Source organism: Mytilus trossulus, chromosome 5 (genome assembly GCF_036588685.1).
Source record: "Mytilus trossulus isolate FHL-02 chromosome 5, PNRI_Mtr1.1.1.hap1, whole genome shotgun sequence".
NCBI lineage: Eukaryota > Metazoa > Mollusca > Bivalvia > Mytilida > Mytilidae > Mytilus > Mytilus trossulus.
The window spans coordinates 83,262,598-83,289,326 of record NC_086377.1 but is presented as its reverse complement, the minus strand read 5'-3'; the positions used below and the strand labels follow the sequence as shown (position 1 = coordinate 83,289,326).

Here is a 26,729-nt window from a genome sequence, read left to right as displayed (position 1 = left end):
ACACGGCCAGCGAAAGCTCTTTTTATGAGAGCCCAGGTGGTCGTGTGGTCTAGCGGGACGGCTGCAGTGCAGGCGATTTGGTGTCACGATATCACAGTAGCATGGGTTCGAATTCCGGCGAGGGAAGAACCAAAAATTTGCGAAAGCAAATTTACAGATCTAACATTGTTGGGTTGATGTTTAGACGAGATTATGTTTTACATATATATTCAGCAGTTTTGTGCTTATTTGAGGTACTGGTTTTACCCAGTGCTATTTTTAGAAAGAAAAAAAATGGAGAATGGAAATGGGAAATGTGTCAAAGAGACAACAACCCGACCATATAACAGACAACAACAGAAGGTCACCAATAGGTCTTCAATGCAGCGTAAAATTCCCGCACCCAGAGGCGTCCTTCAGCTGGCCCCTAAATAAATATAATAATACTAGTTCAATGATAATGAACGCCATACTAAACTTCAAATTATACACACGAAACAAAATGACACAAGACTAACAAAGGCCAGAGGCTCCTGAATTGGGACAGGCGCAAAACTGCGGCGGGGTTAAACATTTTTATGAGATCTCAACCCTCCCCCTATACCTCTAGCCAATGTAGAAAAGTAAACGCATAACAATACGCACATTAAAATTCAGTTCAAGAGAAGTCCGAGTCTGATGTTAGAAGATATAACAAAAGAAACTAAACAAAATGACAATAATACATAAATAACAACAGACTATTAGCAGTTAACTGACATGCCAGCTCCATACTTCAATTACACTGATTGTTTAGGGCCAGTTGAAGGACGCATCCGGGTGCGGGAATTTCTCGCAGCATATAAGACCTGTTGGTGACCTTCTGCTGTTGTCTGTTCTATTGTCGATTTCATTCTCAATTGTATTGTGTTGTATTGTTTAAAATATGTTATTATTTAACTGTAGTTGGTATCATATTGTGTATTAATTCATGTACTGTCGACTGGAGGCCTGTTTTGTACAATAAACTTGATTCGATTTGATTTGATTTCCCTTCATTTAAGATGCGTTTCTTTTGAGAGGGCAATGCCTGAATTGTCTTGAAAAGGAAACTGATTATATATTTTATTGTCATAGAAGAACTTATACAAGAAGGTTTTAGCAATCAGTAACAACAGAGATGCAGTTCATTAATAGGTTCTTCGATAATGACGGAATGATGTTGAAAATAGACAATTCAATTTTGTGTTTAGCTTGACTTTATGCGCAAATTTACAAAACAGATAGAAACTCTTTCGTCAAGAAAGTAAACAGTTTTATAAAAAAAAACTCTAGAAGCATTACTCTGGTTACCGGCGATTTCAATGAAGCGAAAAGAAATTAAGCTAGGAAAAGCTGAAATGAAGAAAAAAGTTTTCTTGCGTTAGTAGTTTAAAAGCTTTTATGGAAAATCTAAATTTTATAGACATTGGTGTTTTTTGCTTTAAAGCACACACCAGTCTACATAGAGAAAAAATGATAAGACAAAAGTTTGTATGATATGTTTTATTTTAATTGCAAATATTTCAATCTCTCGTTGAATATTTTAAAATTAAACCGGTTTAAAGTGACTGACCATCAAGAAATAGCATGGTGTGTATCAGCTTTTAGCCATTATATAAATGACTTTCCATTTTGATTTTTATTTTGGTTCATGTGACAATACTTGCTTTAATACAAGATAGAAGTTAAGAACTATAAACTAATTAAATCTACTATTCCATTGTTTTATTATAACTTTGAAAAAACTTTGAACGACAAACGACAAAATTATTTTACTCGCGTAGTGGTATTGACCGTATGTGGATTCTTTAAAGAATTTAAAGAACCTCTGGACTATTTTTAATCTAGGTCTATTTCAGAAATTAATTTTGTATCACTGTATTCATAGCTAGATAATACAATTAATTATCTAATTACTACCACTACTTGATATTAATAAGCATTGCAATTTTCATTGTTATTAATAAATTTAATATCAGTATTACAAATCTAATCTTCAATCAATCCTAATTCTAGCTTATTTTTGGTAAATATTTTTTGAAATTTATCCATATCCTTCTTTAGTTTCGGAACTCGTTTTAGAAATTCAAATTTGACGTCACTTTGGGCGTTGCGATGGCTTTTGCTAACACGGCTGTGTATTTTTGTAATGTATTCGTTTTTATTCTATAGCTAGTCACCACTTCAGTTTAATCATGTATATCTGTTGTATGGTCATTTTATAGAATTTACTGTTTGCAAGGGTATAAATTATTCTTAATTGTAAGGATGTTCTTGTCCCAGGCGGATAACCCTGGCCGTATTGGTCACAACTTTTTGGAACTTTTGGTCCTCGGTGATCTTTGGCTTTGTGCTTGTTTTAGCTTTCAGGCTTTTTTAATCGAGCGTCGCTGGTTAGTTTTGTGGGGACGTGGCACGCGTCTGGCGTGTTAAACTTTTAACATGGTACCTTTTGTTGGCCATTATTTGTGTGTTTCTCTGTCTTATATTTTCTCCAATTTATTTATTGTAGTCCTGTCATGAAATGTTGTCATTTCAATGCTATAATAAACATCGCCATTAAAACGGGAGCTTTGTGTGCCACAAAACCATGTTCAACCCACCATTTTTTTCATAAAATGACCTGTACTAAGTCAGGAAAATGGCCATTGTTATATTATAGTTCGTTTTTGTGTGTGTTACATTTTAATGTTGTGTTTCTGTTGTGTCTTAGTTCTCTTGTATTTGATACGTTTCCTCAGTTTTAGTTTGTAGCCCGGTTTAGTTTTTTTTCTCTATCGATTGATGAATTTCGAACAGCGGTATACTATTGTTGCCTTTATTTATGAACCATCTCAACAAACGACAACCACTAAAATGTTAGTCGAATCGTAACCATCCCCCTTTCCTAGTACAGTAGTGTAAAAAAACAAGTAAGAAAGTTAATTTTAAAGTAGTTTCGAAGACCAAAGTGTATTTCTAGATTAACCTTGTCAAGTTGATAAAAGAGGGACGAAAGATACCAATTGGACAGTCAAACTCATAAATCGAAAATAAACTGACAACGCCATGGCTAAAAATGAAAAAGATAAACAGACAAACAATAGTTCACATGACACAACATAGAAAAGTTTAAAAATTTAAAGTGACACGCACAAATTTTTATTATATTTTGATATATTGTTTGTCTGTACCGGCTCAGGCTGTCCATGCATTGCAGCGTACAATAAAATCATCTTTAATCAGATTAAAACCAAATTAAGGTTAGATATTAAGATTCATAACATAATCGCATTTTTATGGTCATGTTATTTTCTTATTATGCTTTAACTACTAGTATTTACTATTTGTATCTCTTAACTTGATTCAAAGTTATGTGCTGTCTTTTGTTGCAAAGAACAGGTTAAGTCCGAACAATGAGGTAACAAATTATAAGCCTGGTATATGTTAGTATTCGGTGTGTCAATGCCAGGGCTGATGAAAGTTTCGGTCTTTGAGACATCACCAAAAATGTAGTCTAAACTTTTTCGTATACATATATTGCTGTTGATAAATTTTGAAATATTGAAATTTCAACCAAGAGTAAATGGTCTTTTATTTAACCTTTCATGTGTTATGATTTGAGCTGTGAAAGAAAAAAAGTAAAATAACAACAACAAAAAAAGAATAGAAAGGGATTTCAAAACGGAAAGTATCTTATCAAATGGCAAAAATCAATAGCTCAATTACAGCAAACGAATGTAAAAAAAAACTGTCACGTTTTTAACTAGGAATGCGTTGTCGTAACGTGAAAATTTGAAATATGATTACGCAGGTGATTTTATTGTTTTATATCTTTATTTTGAACCTACAAGATTTTCCGAATGTTGTCTTCCTGATATTTAACATATAGTTTGATGTATTATTTTGGAGTTTGCTCTATGCTATCGTAACGACTTAAAAAATTGTTTAAGAATTTCAATTGACCTTATCGATTATTCAGTTCGAATAATTGTACGTACAACAGAGCAGTTCAAAGCTTGAATATTTTACACGATATTGGTTTACTATTGAATATTGTTAATATTAATTTTACCAAATGTGCATTATTATTGTACCATTATTAAGTGTATCATGTTTTAAATATCCTTATGTTTTACCTTAAGTAGTATATACTTCTATGTTTATATTAAATAAGATTTTACAAGTACGACTAAATGAACTTTACATACACACATAAACTACAAGATAAGATGAACTTATTGTAACGGTCTTATCAATATGCTGTTATTTCTATTGTACGGATTAACTTGTGTCCGTCTGTCTTTTGGTATGTACATATATGTTCGTTCTTCAAATTTGTATTTTATTTGACCTTTTAACCTTTTCGATTCCAACGTCACTGATGAGACACATTTAATCTGGTATCTATGATGTTTTTATTTGTATGGAGATAAAATTGAGAATGGAAATGGGGGAAATGTCAATGAGACACCAACCCGACAAAACGACAGACAACAGCCAACAGCCAAATGTGTCTTAAACATAGCGAGAATGTCCCACACCCGGAGGTGGTCCTCAGCTTACCTCTAAAAAAAAGATTGCACTAGTTCAGTGAAAATGAACGTCATACTATAAGCTCCAAAACATATAAATAGATAACTGTTCTGTATCTGTAGATATTTATGTTTTATCTTTGTTTTGCTTTTATACAGCTGTGACCTGTTATAAATGTGATTCTGTTGATCAACCAGCACATTGTTATCAAACCGCAAACTGTCAGGCAGATGAAGTAAGTCTCTATTCTTTCATTTTTTTCATTCAACAACTGCAGAAATATGATTAATGTATTTTGCCTGGTATCAAAGTAATAAAAATGACACTGATTTCATCACAGACTGTAGTTTACAAGTTCTAATCAAACGTCTTGTATGACAGGAAATGGTTATTACTACGCCAGTAAAACTTCCTGTTTTAGAGTTTGATTTGGTGTAGTGGTAACAGTTTTTGTCTTTACGTATTAGTCAATAACCGTCGAGGGATGTTCAAAAAATGTTGCAAGAGATGACTGTAAAATCAAATGTGTTGGTACAGCCGCTTCTGAGGGTGGAGATTACTATGGCATTGTTTGGTCAACCGAAAAAGACTTTTCAAAGTTTTCTTTTAAAGTTGTTTATCCTGTAAGCAACTTGTGTTGATACTCTGCTACATGTATGCACACCATTTCTAGTTAGAGTGTGGTGTATTACATTGACATTTGGTTTCTGTTGACCTTAAGTATTTCCTAACAGATCTTGTACAAGATCTTATCAACAATAAACACTTTTTAATCGGACAAAAATCGTACTTTTTAATGAGTTGTGTAAAGATCTGTTCACAACAAACAGGCAAATATACTTGATCATCCAACTTTTGCTCAATAACCTTAATGTCTTAAAAGTTTTCAATTGACCCCTCACAATTGTATCATTTGTGTATATATTATACAATATCAATTATGTTCACAGATATGTATGGTTTCACAGAATCCAAAGTTGAATGGAGACCTGTTCTTCAACCTAGGTTGTTTTGCAAAGTCGGTAAGATTGAGATTTATTTTATAATTTTATGTAGCAGTTATAGAACTTTGTTAGTTACACTTATTGATGTACTTATGTGAGGTTTGGATTTTTTTTCCAAATGTTTGGACCTCTATTTTTCCCTTATACAAGGTAAAACATTTTGCTATAAAGAACCCATTTTGGAGTATATTTTAGACTAAATTAGCTTTTAAAAGCTCATTTACCAAAAATTTAAGCAGATCATATCAATATTTTAAGCTTATATGGTTCCTACAATAATGTTCTTCTAACTAAAAAGTACCAATAATAACTTTTTGATTTCTTTTATTTCACATAAGTTTTTCCTCAAATTAAATTTTAAGTACTTGTTTATATTTTACTATAACTAGTTGTGGCTTTTCGTGGAATAGGCAAGAAATCATTTGTAGCTTGTCTTGTATCAATCTTCGTGTGCAGCAAATAAAAATTTATAAAAACATGAAAAACATTTGTTATATTTCAGATTTTTCAGTACTTGGTTAAATTTTATATTTCAGATTTGTCAGTACTTGGATATTGGTTATTTTTCAAACTTGTCAGTACTTTGATATTTTTTTTATTTTTCAGACTTGTCAGTTGCTGAATATATGTTATTTTTCAAAATTGTCAATAACTGACTATTTGCTATTTTTCTGACTTGTCAATAACTGAATATTTGCTATATTTGAGACTTGTTCGTACTTCATTATTTGTTATCTGCAGACTTGTTAGTACTTTGATATTTGTTATTTTACAGACTTGTCAGTTGCTGAATATTTGTTATTTTTCAAACTTGTCAATAACTGACTATTTGTTATATTTTAGACTTGTCAGTACTTCAATATTGCCCACGGTGTTGGACGTCGTATCTTAGTGAGTTCACCTACCTCAATAACAAAGTGCTGTGATTCGGATAATTGTAACAGTAATTATTTTACATGTTCCATGTTATTTACATTTTATATTTATGTTATTTACATTTTACTTTTAAATGTTATCTACATTTTGCTTTTTTACATTTTACAGGTTATTTACATTTTACGTGATATTTGCATTTTACATTTAACATGTGATTAACATTTTGCATGTAACATGTAATTGCATTTTTAATTTTACATGTTATTTACATTTTGCATATTGCATGTTATTTGCAGTTAACATTTTCCATTTAATTTACATTTTACAAATGTAATTTAAATTTTTAACATTTTACATGTAGTTTACATTTTTAACATTTTACATGTAAATTACATTTTACATTTTACATGTAATTTACAATTTCCATTTTAACGTATTTTACATTTTACATTTTACATATTCACATTTTACATGTTATTTATATTTTACATGTTATTTGCATTTGACATTTAACATGTAATTTACTTTGCATGTTACATGTAATTTGCATTTCAGATCATACATGTAATTTGCAGTTTACATTTTGCATGCAATTTACATTTTCACATTTTACATGTTATTTATATTTTACATGTTATTTGCATTTTACATTTAACATGTAATTTACTTTTCAGATCATACATGTAATTTGCAGTTTACATTTTGCATTTAATTTACAGTTTTCATTTTGCATGTAATTTACATTTTACATTTTACATGTGATTTGCATTTCACATTTAATTTACATTTTACATGTAATTTACATTTTACATTTTACATGTCATTTGCATTTCACATTTAATTTACATTTTACATGTAATTTACATTTTACATGTAATTTACATTTTACATTTAATTTACATTTTACATTTTACATGTAATTTACAGTTTACATTTTGCATGTAATTGACATTTTACCTTTCTTACATGTCATTTACATTTTAAATGTAATTTACATTTTACATGTAATTTACATTTTATGTTTAACATGTATTTTACATTTAACAACTTATCCAATGTCGTCCTATGAAATGATGCTAGTATCATGTGAGTATTTCTGTATTAGCCTCGTTACTGGTTCGAGAGTTGCTGTATTGGATCTGATGCAAATCCGACGTACAAAACAGCTGGTAAAGGACCAATAACAAGTTTAAAACAAAAATACGCAAGTAATGATATCCTTATTATTATTTTTTTCCATTTCACAAAAGATTTACCTGATTATTTTGCAAAAGAACTATCCAAACCAGAATTTAATTTTATAAGCTTCAATGCCAATTGATCAGGCCTTGAAGTCATAAATCTTTCGGGTCAGATTTTTGTACGCATACTCCAAAATCAACCAATCAAATTGGTTGATTTTGTGTTTCGAGCATGATTTTTGTGCTCCGAGCACTGGGCAAAGTTTTATGACTTCAAGGCCTGGTGCTTTTTCGAGATGTCTTTTACATTTTCCAGTCGATCTAATTTCATATTTAGACGCCACACATAAATAGTAATTAGACATGTTACAAAAAGGTATATTCTCGACGTTGAGGTTGACAAATTACATTTTAAATTTGGGGACGGTGTCAAAACATTGATTATAGATAAAAATTAAAGCATGTGCGTCTTGATGAATTCACATTTATGTAGAACATCATTATGTAACATCCTAATATTATGACAGTTGCTTTTGTGATATTGTTGGCTATCATACGACATGAAAGGTGTACTCGTGCAAGAGTGGCTAGAAAAAGGGGGGTTGAGAGTTATACAAGTTCATTCGATTCTAGATAAATAATGTATACATAGTAAGCCAGTTAAATAATAGTTTTATTGTTGTATTACAGTTCCTGAAAAATTTCAATATATCGCTGTACTTATCCCGCACAAAGCTCTACAGACTGATTTATTTATTCTCTCGGGTGTCTCCATCAGTTTCCAATGACTCTGAAAGTTTTGAAGCGCCTTATATCGTGTTCGACATATACCCGCCACTCTGATATACGCAAATTCATTTTTTTACATTTTATTCTTTCTGCTCGTGGTTTAGCTCTTAGTTGATGCCTTTTTCAAATCTAATCCTAGCCCCCTCCCTCTCCATAAAAAAACCTGGTACCGTCGTAGAGTAGTATTAGGTACACATCTATAAAAACGCCATAATATTTTTTTATGAAACCCCTAGCATTGTTAGCTTAACTAGAGGAAAGACCCATCGGCCATCGGTGTTAATTTTCATATTGTCATTTTCTTATGAAACGGTTGGCGAATTTCAACAAAACTTTCCAGGAATTTATAAAGATAGAAAATATTTGCATAAGGTGGTGTTAAGGTGTAAATGCAAAGTCAATATGTAATGCTTTTGAAACTCTGCAGGAATGTTCAACTGATGAGAAGTGAGTCATATTTTACACAAACCTCTTATCGTTCTGAACAGACATTCAATATGTGCCACTGGACTTCATGCTACCAATAGTTAATCAGTCACAAACACCTTATAAAGAAAATACAAATTGAGCTGTTTAAATTAAGACAAAGTTGGAGAGAAATAAAGGAAGAAATACATGCCCTCGAAGCTATGTGACCGGAAGTAAAAATTTTCTAAACTAGAATGCAACATGTTTCAAGTTAAAATAGTCTAAAATTATGTTTATGTGTTTTTAAACAGACTCCGTTAGATAAAAATTTAGGAGGCAAACAACTGGATCAAAATACACACACTTCTTTGTGTGCTTTTTATAACTATATGAAAATGACCGTTGCATATATATTCACGAGCAGGTATAAAGCAGATTATAATAATTAAGATCATGTGCAAGGTCTATCAATTTTGCAAGGGCTCGCCGAAATATTTACACACGTATGTATCACATGTCTCCGTTGCATTTACATGACCCCCCCCCCCCCCCCCCATTTTTTGCATTAGAGTATCTTAAAAATATTATGAAATTTATTAATATCTATTTCCTATATTTCTTATGGTAAAAATGTTTCTGAATATACATTCCATACGGCGGAATTGCCTCCCAAAGTATCAATGCAGTTTTTAAATAATAGCCAATGTATACACAGGTAATCTCTTTTGTGTTTTGATACAGTCCTCACATTTAAAGTGTAATTTGTCAACCTCAGCGTCGTGAATATACCTTTTCGCAACACGTCTAGTAAAAAGGTGCTGCCATTGCCCGAGAAATGTAGAAACTTAAACAGCGTTTCTAAATAAAAGTAGGAAATAAACTCATCATACATACCAGGATTGAAATTTCGAATATACGCCAGACGCACGATTCGTCTACAAAGACTTGTCAGTGACTCTCGAATAATAAAATGTTAAAAAAGCCAAATAAAGTACGAAGTTGAAGAGCATTGAGAACCGAAAGTTCATACAGGTTTTTCCCAATACGGCTACGGGTAATCTATGCCTGGGATAAGTGTTATAATTCATATTTCGATGCCACACATAAATAGTAATTGGAAAGGTGCTGCCATTGCACGAGTAATGTAAAAACATAAAGAGCTTTTCTAAATAAAAGGAAGACTTGAAGAATGACTAGTTACCTTTCAACCATTCTTATATATTTAAAAAATAGAAATGGTATGATTGCCAATCAGACAACTTTACAGAGACCAAATAACAGAAAATTAGCAACTATAGGTCACCGTACGGCCATTATTAATAAGCAATGCCCATACTGCATAGTCAGCTTTAAAAGGGACCCGAAAGGTCAAATGTAAAACAATTCAAACAAGAAAAACTAATGGCCTAATTAATGTACAAAACATGAACGTCAAAGAAAATTTGTAAAACAGCTTCAATTCACACCACCGAATTACGGGCTCCTGACTTTGGACAATCACATACATACAGATAGTGACGGGTTTCAACATGTATGCCTGGTTCTGTTTGAAAAATTAATGACACAACTCATGTGAAGCAAAAGTGAAATGTAAATCAATCTATACTCATTAAGATTGTAAGGTGTTTTTGTTCAAGAAGAGATGAACTTTTTCATAATCTACTAGCTCGTTGCCAAAACACGAAAACATTATTTTCTCCTTGCAAAATAATTTTATTTTAATGACTGAGAGCGTCTTTTGTAGAAGATCTGTTATGTCTTGGCGGGATTTGTGGTAAGTTGAATGCATATTTTCCTGACGTTTTAAAAGATGGGACGAACAAAGATTATGTGAATAGTTATCAAAGGTACCTGGCTTAAAATCTAATACGTTAGACGCGCGTTTCGTCTACATAAGACTCTTCAGTGACGTTCAGATCAAAATAGATAGAAAGCCAAAACAAGTACAAAGTTGTAGAGCATTGATGACCCAGAATTTCAAAATGTTGTGCCAATTACGGCTAAGGTTATCTTCGCCTAGGATCAGAAAACCCACAGTTTTTCGAATAATTCATAAACGTAGACGCTTCTTTAAAACTACAGTCTGTATGCATATGTGCTAACATAGTAATAATATAGCAATACCCATAGTGTATACACCTATGTAAAAAAAAACAATTGAATAACTGAATAACCAGGAAAACGGTTTTTGTATGTTAATCACATTTATATAAAATGTAAAAAAAATATAACTATAATGTGCTATGTCTTTCCAATATGAATTACACATCTTACATGATTGTTGTTACAAACAACTGTAATGTGCTATGTCTTTCCAATATAAATTACACATCTTACATGAGTGTTGTTACATACAACTATAATGTGCTATGTCTTTCCAATATGAATTACACATCTTACATGAGTGTTGTTACATGCAACTCTAATGTGCTATGTCTTTCCAATATGAATTACACATCTTACATGATTGTTGTTACATACAACTATAATGTGCTATGTCTTTCCAATATAAATTACACATCTTACATGAGTGTTGTTACATACAACTCTAATGTGCTTTGTCTTTCCAATATGAATTACACATCTTACATGAGTATTGTTACATACAACTCTAATGTGCTATGTCTTTCCAATATGAATTACACATCTTACATGAGTGTTGTTACATACAACTCTAATGTGCCATGTCTTTCAAATATAAATTACACATCTTACATGAGTGTTGTTACATGCAACTCTAATGTGCTATGTCTTTCCAATATGAATAAACATCTTACATGAGTGTTGTTACATACAACTATAATGTGCTATGTCTTTCAAATATAAATAACACATCTTACATGAGTGTTGTTACATACAACTATAATGTGCTATGTCTTTCCAATATGAATTACACATCTTACATGAGTGTTGTTACATACAACTCTAATGTGCTTTGTCTTTCCAATATGAATTACACATCTTACATGAGTGTTGTTACATACAACTCTAATGTGCTATGTCTTTCCAATATAAATTACACAAAGTACATGAGTGTTGTTACATACAACTATAATGTGCTATGTCTTTCCAATATAAATTACACAAAGTACATGAGTGTTGTCACATACAACTCTAATGTGCTATGTCTTTCCAATATTAATTACACAAAGTACATGAGTGTTGTTACATACAACTATAATGTGCTATGTCTTTCCAATATGAATTACACATCTTACATGAGTGTTGTTACATACAACTATAATGTGCTATGTCTTTCCAATATGAATTACACATCTTACATGAGTGTTGTTACATACAACTATAATGTGCTATGTCTTTCCAATATGAATTACACATCTCACATGAGTGTTGTTACATACAACTATAATGTGCTATGTCTTTCAAATATGAATTACACATCTTACATGAGTGTTGTTACATATAACTATAATGTGCTATGTCTTTCCAATATGAATAACACATCTTACATGAGTGTTGTTACATACAACTCTAATGTGCTATGTCTTTCCAATATGAATTACACATCTTACATGAGTGTTGTTACATACAACTCTAATGTGCTATGTCTTTCAAATATAAATTACACATCTTACATGAGTGTTGTTACATGCAAATCTAATGTGCTATGTCTTTCCAATATAAATTACACATCTTACATGAGTGTTGCTACATGCAACTATAATGTGCTATGTCTTTCCAATATGAGTTACACATCTTACATGATTGTTGTTACATACAACTCTAATGTGCTATGTCTTTCCAATATGAATTACACATCTTACATGAGTGTTGTTACATACAACTATAATGTGCTATGTTTTTCAAATATGAATTACACAAAGTACATGAGTGTTGTTACATACAACTCTAATGTGCTATGTCTTTCCAATATAAATTACACAAAGTACATGAGTGTTGTTACATACAACTCTAATGTGCTATGTCTTTCCAATATAAATTACACATCTTACATGAGTGTTGTTACATACAACTATAATGTGCTATGTCTTTCCAATATGAATTACACATCTTACATGAGTGTTGTTACATACAACTATAATGTGCTATGTCTTTCCAATATGAATTACACATCTTACATGAGTGTTGTTACATACAACTATAATGTGCTATGTCTTTCCAATATGAATTACACATCTTACATGAGTGTTGTTACATACAACTCTCATGTGCTATGTCTTTCCAATATGAATTACACATCTTACATGAGTGTTGTTACATACAACTCTAATGTGCTATGTCTTTCCAATATGAATTACACATCTTACATGAGTGTTGTTACATACAACTCTAATGTGCTATGTTTTTCCAATATGAATTACACATCTTACATGAGTGTTGTTACATACAACTCTCATGTGCTATGTCTTTCCAATATGAATTACACATCTTACATGAGTGTTGTTACATACAACTATAATGTGCTATGTCTTTCAAATATGAATTACACATCTTACATGATTGTTGTTACATACAACTCTACTGTGCTATGTCTTTCCAATATGAATTACACATCTTACATGAGTGTTGTTACATACAACTCTAATGTGCTATGTCTTTCCAATATGAATAACACATCTTACATGAGTGTTGTTACATACAACTCTAATGTGCTATGTCTTTCCAATATGAATTACACATCTTACATGAGTGTTGTTACATACAACTCTAATGTGCTATGTCTTTCAAATATAAATTACACATCGTACATAAGTGTTGTTACATGCAACTCTAATGTGCTATGTCTTTCCAATATAAATTACACATCTTACATGAGTGTTGCTACATGCAACTATAATGTGCTATGTCTTTCCAATATGAATTACACATCTTAAATGATTGTTGTTACATACAACTCTAATGTGCTATGTCTTTCCAATATGAATTACACATCTTACATGAGTGTTGTAATATACAACTATAATGTGCTATGTCTTTCCAATATGAATTACACAAAGTACATGAGTGTTATTACATACAACTCTAATGTGCTATGTCTTTCCAATATGAATTACACATCTTACATGAGTGTTGTTACATACAACTATAATGTGCTATGTTTTTTAAATATAAATTAAATTACACATCTTACATGAGTGTTGTTACATGCAACTCTAATGTGCTATGTCTTTCCAATATGAATTACACATCTTACATGAGTGTTGTTACATACAACTCTAATGTGCTATGTCTTTCCAATATGAATTACACATCTTACATGAGTGTTGTTACATACAACTCTCATGTGGTATGTCTTTCCAATATGAATTACACATCTTACATGAGTGTTGTTACATACAACTATAATGTGCTATGTCTTTCAAATATGAATTACACATCTTACATGATTGTTGTTACATACAACTCTAATGTGCTATGTCTTTCCAATATGAATTACACATCTTACATGAGTGTTGTTACATACAACTCTAATGTGCTATGTCTTTCCAATATGAATTACACATCTTACATGAGTGTTGTTACATACAACTCTCATGTGGTATGTCTTTCCAATATGAATTACACATCTTACATGAGTGTTGTTACATACAACTCTCATGTGGTATGTCTTACAAATATGAATTACACATCTTACATGAGTGTTGTTACATATAACTATAATGTGCTATGTCTTTCCAATATGAATAACACATCTTACATGAGTGTTGTTACATACAACTCTAATGTGCTATGTCTTTCCAATATGAATTACACATCTTACATGAGTGTTGTTACATACAACTCTAATGTGCTATGTCTTTCAAATATAAATTACACATCTTACATGAGTATTGTTTCATGCAACTCTAATGTGCTATGTCTTTCCAATATAAATTACACATCTTACATGAGTGTTGCTACATGCAACTATAATGTGCTATGTCTTTCCAATATGAGTTACACATCTTACATGATTGTTGTTACATACAACTCTAATGTGCTATGTCTTTCCAATATGAATTACACATCTTACATGAGTGTTGTTACATACAACTATAATGTGCTATGTTTTTCAAATATGAATTACACAAAGTACATGAGTGTTGTTACATACAACTCTAATGTGCTATGTCTTTCCAATATAAATTACACAAAGTACATGAGTGTTGTTACATACAACTCTAATGTGCTATGTCTTTCCAATATAAATTACACATCTTACATGAGTGTTGTTACATACAACTATAATGTGCTATGTCTTTCCAATATGAATTACACATCTTACATGAGTGTTGTTACATACAACTATAATGTGCTATGTCTTTCCAATATGAATTACACATCTTACATGAGTGTTGTTACATACAACTATAATGTGCTATGTCTTTCCAATATGAATTACACATCTTACATGAGTGTTGTTACATACAACTCTTATGTGCTATGTCTTTCCAATATGAATTACACATCTTACATGAGTGTTGTTACATACAACTCTAATGTGCTATGTCTTTCCAATATGAATTACACATCTTACATGAGTGTTGTTACATACAACTCTAATGTGCTATGTTTTTCCAATATGAATTACACATCTTACATGAGTGTTGTTACATACAACTCTCATGTGCTATGTCTTTCCAATATGAATTACACATCTTACATGAGTGTTGTTACATACAACTATAATGTGCTATGTCTTTCAAATATGAATTACACATCTTACATGATTGTTGTTACATACAACTCTACTGTGCTATGTCTTTCCAATATGAATTACACATCTTACATGAGTGTTGTTACATACAACTCTAATGTGCTATGTCTTTCCAATATGAATAACACATCTTACATGAGTGTTGTTACATACAACTCTAATGTGCTATGTCTTTCCAATATGAATTACACATCTTACATGAGTGTTGTTACATACAACTCTAATGTGCTATGTCTTTCAAATATAAATTACACATCTTACATGAGTGTTGTTACATGCAACTCTAATGTGCTATGTCTTTCCAATATAAATTACACATCTTACATGAGTGTTGCTACATGCAACTATAATGTGCTATGTCTTTCCAATATGAATTACACATCTTAAATGATTGTTGTTACATACAACTCTAATGTGCTATGTCTTTCCAATATGAATTACACATCTTACATGAGTGTTGTAATATACAACTATAATGTGCTATGTCTTTCCAATATGAATTACACAAAGTACATGAGTGTTATTACATACAACTCTAATGTGCTATGTCTTTCCAATATGAATTACACATCTTACATGAGTGTTGTTACATACAACTATAATGTGCTATGTTTTTTAAATATAAATTAAATTACACATCTTACATGAGTGTTGTTACATGCAACTCTAATGTGCTATGTCTTTCCAATATGAATTACACATCTTATATGAGTGTTGTTACATACAACTCTAATGTGCTATGTCTTTCCAATATGAATTACACATCTTACATGAGTGTTGTTACATACAACTCTCATGTGGTATGTCTTTCCAATATGAATTACACATCTTACATGAGTGTTGTTACATACAACTATAATATGCTATGTCTTTCAAATATGAATTACACATCTTACATGATTGTTGTTACATACAACTCTAATGTGCTATGTCTTTCCAATATGAATTACACATCTTACATGAGTGTTGTTACATACAACTCTAATGTGCTATGTCTTTCCAATATGAATTACACATCTTACATGAGTGTTGTTACATACAACTCTCATGTGGTATGTCTTTCCAATATGAATTACACATCTTACATGAGTGTTGTTACATACAACTATAATGTGCTATGTCTTTCAAATATGAATTACACATCTTACATGATTGTTGTTACATACAACTCTAATGTGCTATGTCTTTCCAATATGAATTACACATCTTACATGAGTGTTGTTACATACAACTCTAATGTGCTATGTCTTTCCAATATGGATAACACATCTTACATGAGTGTTGTTACATACAACTCTAATGTGCTATGTCTTTCCAATATGAATTACACATCTTACATGAGTGTTGTTACATACAACTCTAATGTGCTATGTCTTTCAAATATAAATTACACATCTTACATGAGTGTTGTTACATGCAACTCTAATGTGCTATGTCTTTCCAATATAAATTACACATCTTACATGAGTGTTGCTACATGCAACTATAATGTGCTATGTCTTTCCAATATGAATTACACATCTTACATGATTGTTGTTACATACAACTCTAATGTGCTATGTCTTTCCAATATGAATTACACATCTTACATGAGTGTTGTAATATACAACTATAATGTGCTATGTCTTTCCAATATGAATTACACAAAGTACATGAATGTTATTACATACAACTCTAATGTGCTATGTCTTTCCAATATGAATTACACATCTTACATGAGTGTTGTTACATACAACTATAATGTGCTATGTCTTTCCAATATGAATTACACATCTTACATGAGTGTTGTTACATACAACTCTAATGTGCTATGTCTTTCCAATATAAATTACATATCTTACATGATTGTTGTTACATACAACTATAATGTGCTATGTCTTTCAAAAATAAATAACACATCTTACATGAGTGTTGTTACATACAACTCTAATGTGCTATGTCTTTCCAATATGAATTACACATCTTACATGAGTGTTGTTACATACAACTCTAATGTGCTATGTCTTTCCAATATGAATTACACATCTTACATGAGTGTTGTTACATACAACTATAATGTGCTATGTCTTTCCAATATGAATTACACATCTTACATGAGTGTTGTTACATACAACTCTAATGTGCTATGTCTTTCCAATATGAATTACACATCTTACATGAGTGTTGTTACATACAACTATAATGTGCTATGTCTTTCAAATATGAATTACAAATCTTACATGATTGTTGTTACATACAACTCTAATGTGCTATGTCTTTCCAATATGAATTACACATCTTACATGAGTGTTGTTACATACAACTCTAATGTGCTATGTCTTTCCAATATGAATTACACATCTTACATGAGTGTTGTTACATACAACTATAATGTGCTATGTCTTTCCAATATGAATTACACATCTTACATGAGAGTTGTTACATACAACTCTAATGTGCTATGTCTTTCCAATATGAATTACACATCTTATATGAGTGTTGTTACATACAACTCTCATGTGCTATGTCTTTCCAATATGAATTACACATCTTACATGAGTGTTGTTACATGCAACTATAATGTGCTATGTCTTTCCAATATGAATTACACATCTTACATAAGTGTTGTTACATACAACTATAATGTGCTATGTCTTTCCAATATGAATTACACATCTTACATGAGTGTTGTTACATACAACTATAATGTGCTATGTCTTTCCAATATGAATTACACATCTTACATGAGTGTTGCTACATACAACTCTAATGTGCTATGTCTTTCCAATATAAATTACACAAAGTACATGAGTGTTGTTACATACAACTATAATGTGCTATGTCTTTCCAATATAAATTACACAAAGTACATGAGAGTTGTTACATACAACTCTAATGTGCTACGTCTTTCCAATATGAATTACACAAGGTACATGAGAGTTGTTACATACAACTCTAATGTGCTATGTCTTTCCAATATGAATTACACATCTTACATGAGTGTTGTTACATACAACTATAATGTGCTATGTCTTTCCAATATGAATTACACATCTTACATGAGTGTTGTTACATGCAACTCTAATGTGCTATGTCTTTCTAATATAAATTACACAAAGTACATGAGTGTTGTTACATACAACTATAATGTGCTATGTCTTTCCAATATGAATTACACATCTTACATGAGTGTTGTTACATACAACTATAATGTGCTATGTCTTTCAAATATGAATTACACATCTTACATGAGTGTTGTTACATACAATTCTAATGTGCCAAGTCTTTCCAATATGAATTACACATCCTACATGAGTGTTGTTACATACAACTCTAATGTGCTATGTGTTTCCAATATGAATTACACATCTTACATGAGTGTTGTTACATGCAACTATAATGTGCTATGTCTTTCCAATATGAATAACACATCTTACATGATTGTTGTTACATACAACTCTAATGTGCTTTGTTTTTCCAATATGAATTACACATCTTACATGAGTGTTGTTACATACAACTCTAATGTGCTATGTCTTTCCAATATAAATTACACATCTACATGATTGTTGTTACATACAACTATAATGTGCTATGTCTTTCCAATATAAATTACACATTTTACATGAGTGTTGTTACATACAACTATAATGTGCTATGTCTTTCAAATATAAATTACACATCTTACATGAGTGTTGTTACATACAACTCTAATGTGCTATGTCTTTCCAATATGAATTACACATCTTACATGAGTGTTGTTACATACAACTCTAATGTGCTATGTCTTTCCAATATGAATTACACATCTTACATGAGTGTTGTTACATACAACTCTAATGTGCTATGTTTTTCCAATATGAATTACACATCTTACATGAGTGTTGTTACATACAACTCTCATGTGCTATGTCTTTCCAATATGCATTACACATCTTACATGAGTGTTGTTACATACAACTCTAATGTGCTATGTCTTTCAAATATGAATTACACATCTTACATGATTGTTGTTACATACAATTCTACTGTGCTATGTCTTTCCAATATGAATTACACATCTTACATGAGTGTTGTTACATACAACTATAATGTGCTATGTCTTTCAAATATGAATTACACATCTTACATGAGTGTTGTTACATACAACTCTAATGTGCTATGTCTTTCCAATATGAATTACACATCTTACATGAGTGTTGTTACATACAACTCTAATGTTGAATGTCTTTCAAATATAAATTACACATCTTACATGAGTGTTGTTACATGCAACTCTAATGTGCTATGTCTTTCCAATATAAATTACACATCTTACATGAGTGTTGCTACATGCAACTATAATGTGCGATGTCTTTCCAATATGAATTACACATCTTAAATGATTGTTGTTACATACAACTCTAATGTGCTATGTCTTTCCAATATGAATTACACATCTTACATGAGTGTTGTTACATACAACTATAATGTGCTATGTCTTTCCAATATGAATTACACATCTTACATGAGTGTTGTTACATACAACTATAATGTGCTATGTCTTTCCAATATGAATTACACATCTTACATGAGTGTTGTTACATACAACTCCCATGTGCTATGTCTTTCCAATATGAATTACACATCTTACATGAGTGTTGTTACATACAACTCTAATGTGCTATGTCTTTCCAATATGAATTACACATCTTACATGAGTGTTGTTACATACAACTATAATGTGCTATGTCTTTCCAATATGAATTACACATCTTACATGAGTGTTGTTACATACAACTATAATGTGCTATGTCTTTCAAATATAAATTAAATTACACATCTTACATGAGTGTTGTTACATGCAACTATAATGTGCTATGTCTTTCCAATATGAATTACACATCTTACATGAGTGTTGTTACATACAACTATAATGTGCTATGTCTTTCCAATATGAATTACACATCTTACATGAGTGTTGTTACATACAACTATAATGTGCTATGTCTTTCCAATATAAATTACACATCTTACATGAGTGTTGTTACATGCAACTCTAATGTGCTATGTCTTTCAAATATGAATTACACATCTTACATGAGTGTTATTACATACAACTATAATGTGCTATGTCTTTCAAATATGAATTACACATCTTACATGAGTGTTGTTCTATACAACTATAATGTGCTATGTCTTTCAAAAATAAATAACACATCTTACATGAGTGTTGTTACATACAACTCTAATGTGCTATGTCTTTCCAATATGAATTACACATCTTACATGAGTGTTGTTACATACAACTATAATGTGCTATGTCTTTCAAATATGAATTACACATCTTACATGATTGTTGTTACATACAACTCTAATGTGCTATGTCTTTCCAATATGAATTACACATCTTACATGAGTGTTGTTACATACAACTCTAATGTGCTATGTCTTTCCAATATGAATTACACATCTTACATGAGTGTTGTTACATACAACTATAATGTGCTATGTCTTTCCAATATGAATTACACAAGGTACATGAGAGTTGTTACATACAACTCTAATGTGCTATGTCTTTCCAATATGAATTACACATCTTACATGAGTGTTGTTACATACAACTCTAATGTGCTATGTCTTTCCAATATGAATTACACATCTTACATGAGTGTTGTTACATACAACTATAATGTGCTATGTCTTTCCAATATGAATTACACATCTTACATGAGTGTTGTTACATACAACTATAATGTGCTATGTCTTTCAAATATAAATTAAATTACACATCTTACATGAGTGATGTTACATGCAACTATAATGTGCTATGTCTTTCCAATATGAATTACACATCTTACATGAGTGTTGTTACATACAACTATAATGTGCTATGTCTTTCCAATATGAATTACACATCTTACATGAGTGTTGTTACATACAACTATAATGTGCTATGTCTTTCCAATATAAATTACACATCTTACATGAGTGTTGTTACATGCAACTCTAATGTGCTATGTCTTTCAAATATGAATTACACATCTTACATGAGTGTTATTACATACAACTATAATGTGCTATGTCTTTCAAATATGAATTACACATCTTACATGAGTGTTGTTCTATACAACTATAATGTGCTATGTCTTTCAAAAATAAATAACACATCTTACATGATTGTTGTTACATACAACTCTAATGTGCTATGTCTTTCCAATATGAATTACACATCTTACATGAGTGTTGTTACATACAACTATAATGTGCTATGTCTTTCCAATATGAATTACACATCTTACATGAGTGTTGTTACATACAACTATAATGTGCTATGTCTTTCCAATATGAATTACACATCTTACATGAGTGTTGTTACATACAACTCTAATGTGCTATGTCTTTCCAATATGAATTACACATCTTACATGAGTGTTGTTACATACAACTATAATGTGCTATGTCTTTCCAATATGAATTACACATCTTACATGAGTGTTGCTACATACAACTCTAATGTGCTATGTCTTTCCAATTTAAATTACACAAAGTACATGAGTGTTGTTACATACAACTATAATGTGCTATGTCTTTCCAATATAAATCACACAAAGTACATGAGTGTTGTTACATACAACTCTAATGTGCTATGTCTTTCCAATATAAATTACACAAAGTACATGAGTGTTGTTACATACAACTATAATGTGCTATGCCTTTCCAATATGAATTACACATCTTACATGAGTGTTGTTACATACAACTATAATGTGCTATGTCTTTCCAATATGAATTACACAAAGTACATGAGTGTTGTTACATACAACTCTAATGTGCTATGTCTTTCCAATATGAATTACACATCTTACATGAGTGTTGTTACATACAACTATAAAGTGCTATGTCTTTCCAATATGAATTACACATCTTACATGAGTGTTGTTACATACAACTATAATGTGCTATGTCTTTCCAATATGAATTACACATCTTACATGAGTGTTGTTACATACAACTATAATGTGCTATGTCTTTCAAATATGAATTACACATCTTACATGAGTGTTGTTACATACAACTATAATGTGCTATGTCTTTCCAATATGAATTACACATCTTACATTTGTGTTGTTACATACAACTATAATGTGCTATGTCTTTCAAATATGAATTACACATCTTACATGAGTGTTATTACATACAACTATAATGTGCTATGTCTTTCAAATATAAATTACACATCTTACATGATTGTTGTTACATACAACTATAATGTGCTATGTCTTTCCAATATGAATTACACATCTTACATGAGTGTTGTTACATACAACTATAATGTGCTATGTCTTTCCAATATAAATTACACATCTTACATGAGTGTTGTTACATACAACTATAATGTGCTATGTCTTTCAAATATGAATTACACATCTTACATGAGTGTTGTTACATACAACTATAATGTGCTATGTCTTTCCAATATGAATTACACATCTTACATGAGTGTTGTTACATGCAACTCTAATGTGCTATGTCTTTCCAATATGAATTACACATCTTACATGAGTGTTGTTACATACAACTCTAATGTGCTATGTCTTTCCAATATGAATTACACATCTTACATGATTGTTGTTACATACAACTATAATGTGCTATGTCTTTCAAATATGAATTACACATCTTACATGAGTGTTGTTACATACAACTATAATGTGCTATGTCTTTCCAATATGAATTACACATCTTACATGAGTGTTGTTACATACAACTATAATGTGCTATGTCTTTCAAATATGAATTACACATCTTACATGAGTGTTGTTACATACAACTCTAATGTGCTATGTCTTTCCAATATAAATAACACATCTTACATGAGTGTTGTTACATACAACTATAGTGTGCTATGTCTTTCAAATATGAATTACACATCTTACATGAGTGTTGTTACATACAATTCTAATGTGCCAAGTCTTTCTAATATGAATTACACATCCTACATGAGTGTTGTTACATACAACTCTAATGTGCTATGTCTTTCCAATATGAATTACACATCTTACATGAGTGTTGTTACATGCAACTTTAATGTGCTATGTCTTTCCAATATGAATAACACATCTTACATGAGTGTTGTTACATGCAACTATAATGTGCTATGTCTTTCCAATATGAATTACACATCTTACATGAGTGTTGTTACATACAATTCTAATGTGCCAAGTCTTTCTAATATGAATTACACATCCTACATGAGTGTTGTTACATACAACTCTAATGTGCTATGTCTTTCCAATATGAATTACACATCTTACATGAGTGTTGTTACATGCAACTTTAATGTGCTATGTCTTTCCAATATGAATAACACATCTTACATGATTGTTGTTACATACAACCCTAATGTGCTATGTCTTTCCAATATGAATTACACATCTTACATGAGTGTTGTTACATACAACTCTAATGTGCTATGTCTTTCCAATATAAATTACACATCTTACATGATTGTTGTTACATACAACTATAATGTGCTATGTCTTTCCAATATAAATTACACATCTTACATGAGTGTTGTTACATACAACTCTCATCTGCTATGTCTTTCCAATATGAATTACACATCTTACATGAGTGTTGTTACATACAACTATAATGTGCTATGTCTTTCCAATATGAATTACACATCTTACATGAGTGTTGTTACATACAACTATAATGTGCTATGTCTTTCCAATATAAATTACACATCTTACATGAGTGTTGTTACATGCAACTCTAATGTGCTATGTCTTTCCAATTTAAATTACACAAAGTACATGAGTGTTGTTACATACAACTATAATGTGCTATGTCTTTCCAATATAAATCACACAAAGTACATGAGTGTTGTTACATACAACTCTAATGTGCTATGTCTTTCCAATATGAATTACACATCTTACATTAGTGTTGTTACATACAACTATAATGTGCTATGTCTTTCCAATATGAATTACACATCTTACATAAGTGTTGTTACATACAACTATAATGTGCTATGTCTTTCCAATATGAATTACACATCTTACATGAGTGTTGTTACATACAACTATAATGTGCTATGTCTTTCCAATATGAATTACACATCTTACATGAGTGTTGTTACATACAACTATAATGTGCTATGTCTTTCCAATATGAATTACACATCTTACATGAGTGTTGTTACATACAACTATAATGTGCTATGTCTTTCAAATATAAATTACACATCTTACATGAGTGTTGTTACATACAACTCTAATGTGCTATGTCTTTCCAATATGAATTACACATCTTACATGAGTGTTGTTACTTACAACTATAATGTGCTATGTCTTTCCAATATGAATTACACATCTTACATGAGTGTTGTTACATACAACTATAATGTGCTATGTCTTTCCAATATGAATTACACAAAGTACATGAGTGTTGTTACATACAACTATAATGTGCTATGTCTTTCAAATATGAATTACACATCTTACATGATTGTTGTTACATACAACTCTAATGTGCTATGTCTTTCCAATATGAATTACACATCTTACATGAGTGTTGTTACATACAACTCTAATGTGCTATGTCTTTCCAATATGAATTACACATCTTACATGAGTGTTGTTACATACAACTATAATGTGCTATGTCTTTCCAATATGAATTACACATCTTACATGAGAGTTGTTACATACAACTCTAATGTGCTATGTCTTTCCAATATGAATTACACATCTTACATGAGTGTTGTTACATACAACTCTCATGTGCTATGTCTTTCCAATATGAATTACACACCTTACATGAGTGTTGTTACATACAACTATAATGTGCTATGTCTTTCCAATATGAATTACACACCTTACATGAGTGTTGTTACATACAACTATAATGTGCTATGTCTTTCCAATATGAATTACACATCTTACATGAGTGTTGCTACATACAACTCTAATGTGCTATGTCTTTCCAATATAAATTGCACAAAGTACATGAGTGTTGTTACATACAACTATAATGTGCTATGTCTTTCCAATATAAATCACACAAAGTACATGAGTGTTGTTACATACAACTCTAATGTGCTATGTCTTTCCAATATAAATTACACAAAGTACATGAGTGTTGTTACATACAACTATAATGTGCTATGTCTTTCCAATATGAATTACACATCTTACATGAGTGTTGTTACATACAACTATAATGTGCTATGTCTTTCCAATATGAATTACACAAAGTACATGAGTGTTGATACATACAACTATAATGTGCTACGTCTTTCCAATATGAATTACACATCTTACATGAGTGTTGTTACATACAACTATAATGCGCTATGTCTTTCCAATATGAATTACACATCTTACATTTGTGTAGTTACATACAACTATAATGTGCTATGTCTTTCCAATATAAATTACACATCTTACATGAGTGTTGTTACATACAACTATAGTGTGCTATGTCTTTCAAATATGAATTACACATCTTACATGAGTGTTGTTACATACAATTCTAATGTGCCAAGTCTTTCTAATATGAATTACACATCCTACATGAGTGTTGTTACATACAACTATAATGTGCTATGTCTTTCCAATATAAATTACACATTTTACATGAGTGTTGATACATACATCTATAATGTGCTATGTCTTTCAAATATGAATGACACATCTTACATGAGTGTTGTTACATACAACTATAATGTGCTATGTCTTTCCAATATGAATTACACATCTTACATGATTGTTGTTACATACAACTATAATGTGCTATGTCTTTCAAATATGAATGACACATCTTACATGAGTGTTGTTTCATACAACTATAATGTGCTATGTCTTTCCAATATGAATTACACATCTTACATGAGTGTTGTTACATATAACTATAATGTGCTATGTCTTTCCAATATGAATTACACATCTTACATGAGTGTTGTTACATACAACTATAATGTGCTATGTCTTTCCAATATGAATTACACATCTTACATGAGTGTTGCTACATACAACTCTAATGTGCTATGTCTTTCCAATATAAATTGCACAAAGTACATGAGTGTTGTTACATACAACTATAATGTGCTATGTCTTTCCAATATGAATTACACATCTTACATGAGTGTTGTTACATACAACTATAATGTGCTATGTCTTTCCAATATGAATTACACAAAGTACATGAGTGTTGTTACATACAACTATAATGTGCTATGTCTTTCAAATATGAATTACACATCTTACATGATTGTTGTTACATACAACTCTAATGTGCTATGTCTTT

At 30.9% G+C, this 26,729-nt stretch overlaps 1 protein-coding gene across 1 annotated transcript in view; it reads left to right on the top strand.

Moving 5' to 3' along the window:
• Nucleotides 1-4,238: 4,238 nt before the first annotated feature.
• The window catches only part of LOC134718387 (uncharacterized), a 54,299-nt gene continuing 31,808 nt past the window's right edge, over nucleotides 4,239-26,729 (top strand). Inside the window, exons 1-4 of the mRNA XM_063580886.1 lie at nucleotides 4,239-4,288; nucleotides 4,674-4,750; nucleotides 5,466-5,537; nucleotides 6,363-6,462. Of these exons, the coding sequence (XP_063436956.1) occupies nucleotides 4,240-4,288; nucleotides 4,674-4,750; nucleotides 5,466-5,537; nucleotides 6,363-6,462 (298 nt within the window). The 5' untranslated portion in view covers nucleotide 4,239. The remainder of the gene's footprint in view (nucleotides 4,289-4,673; nucleotides 4,751-5,465; nucleotides 5,538-6,362; nucleotides 6,463-26,729) is intronic.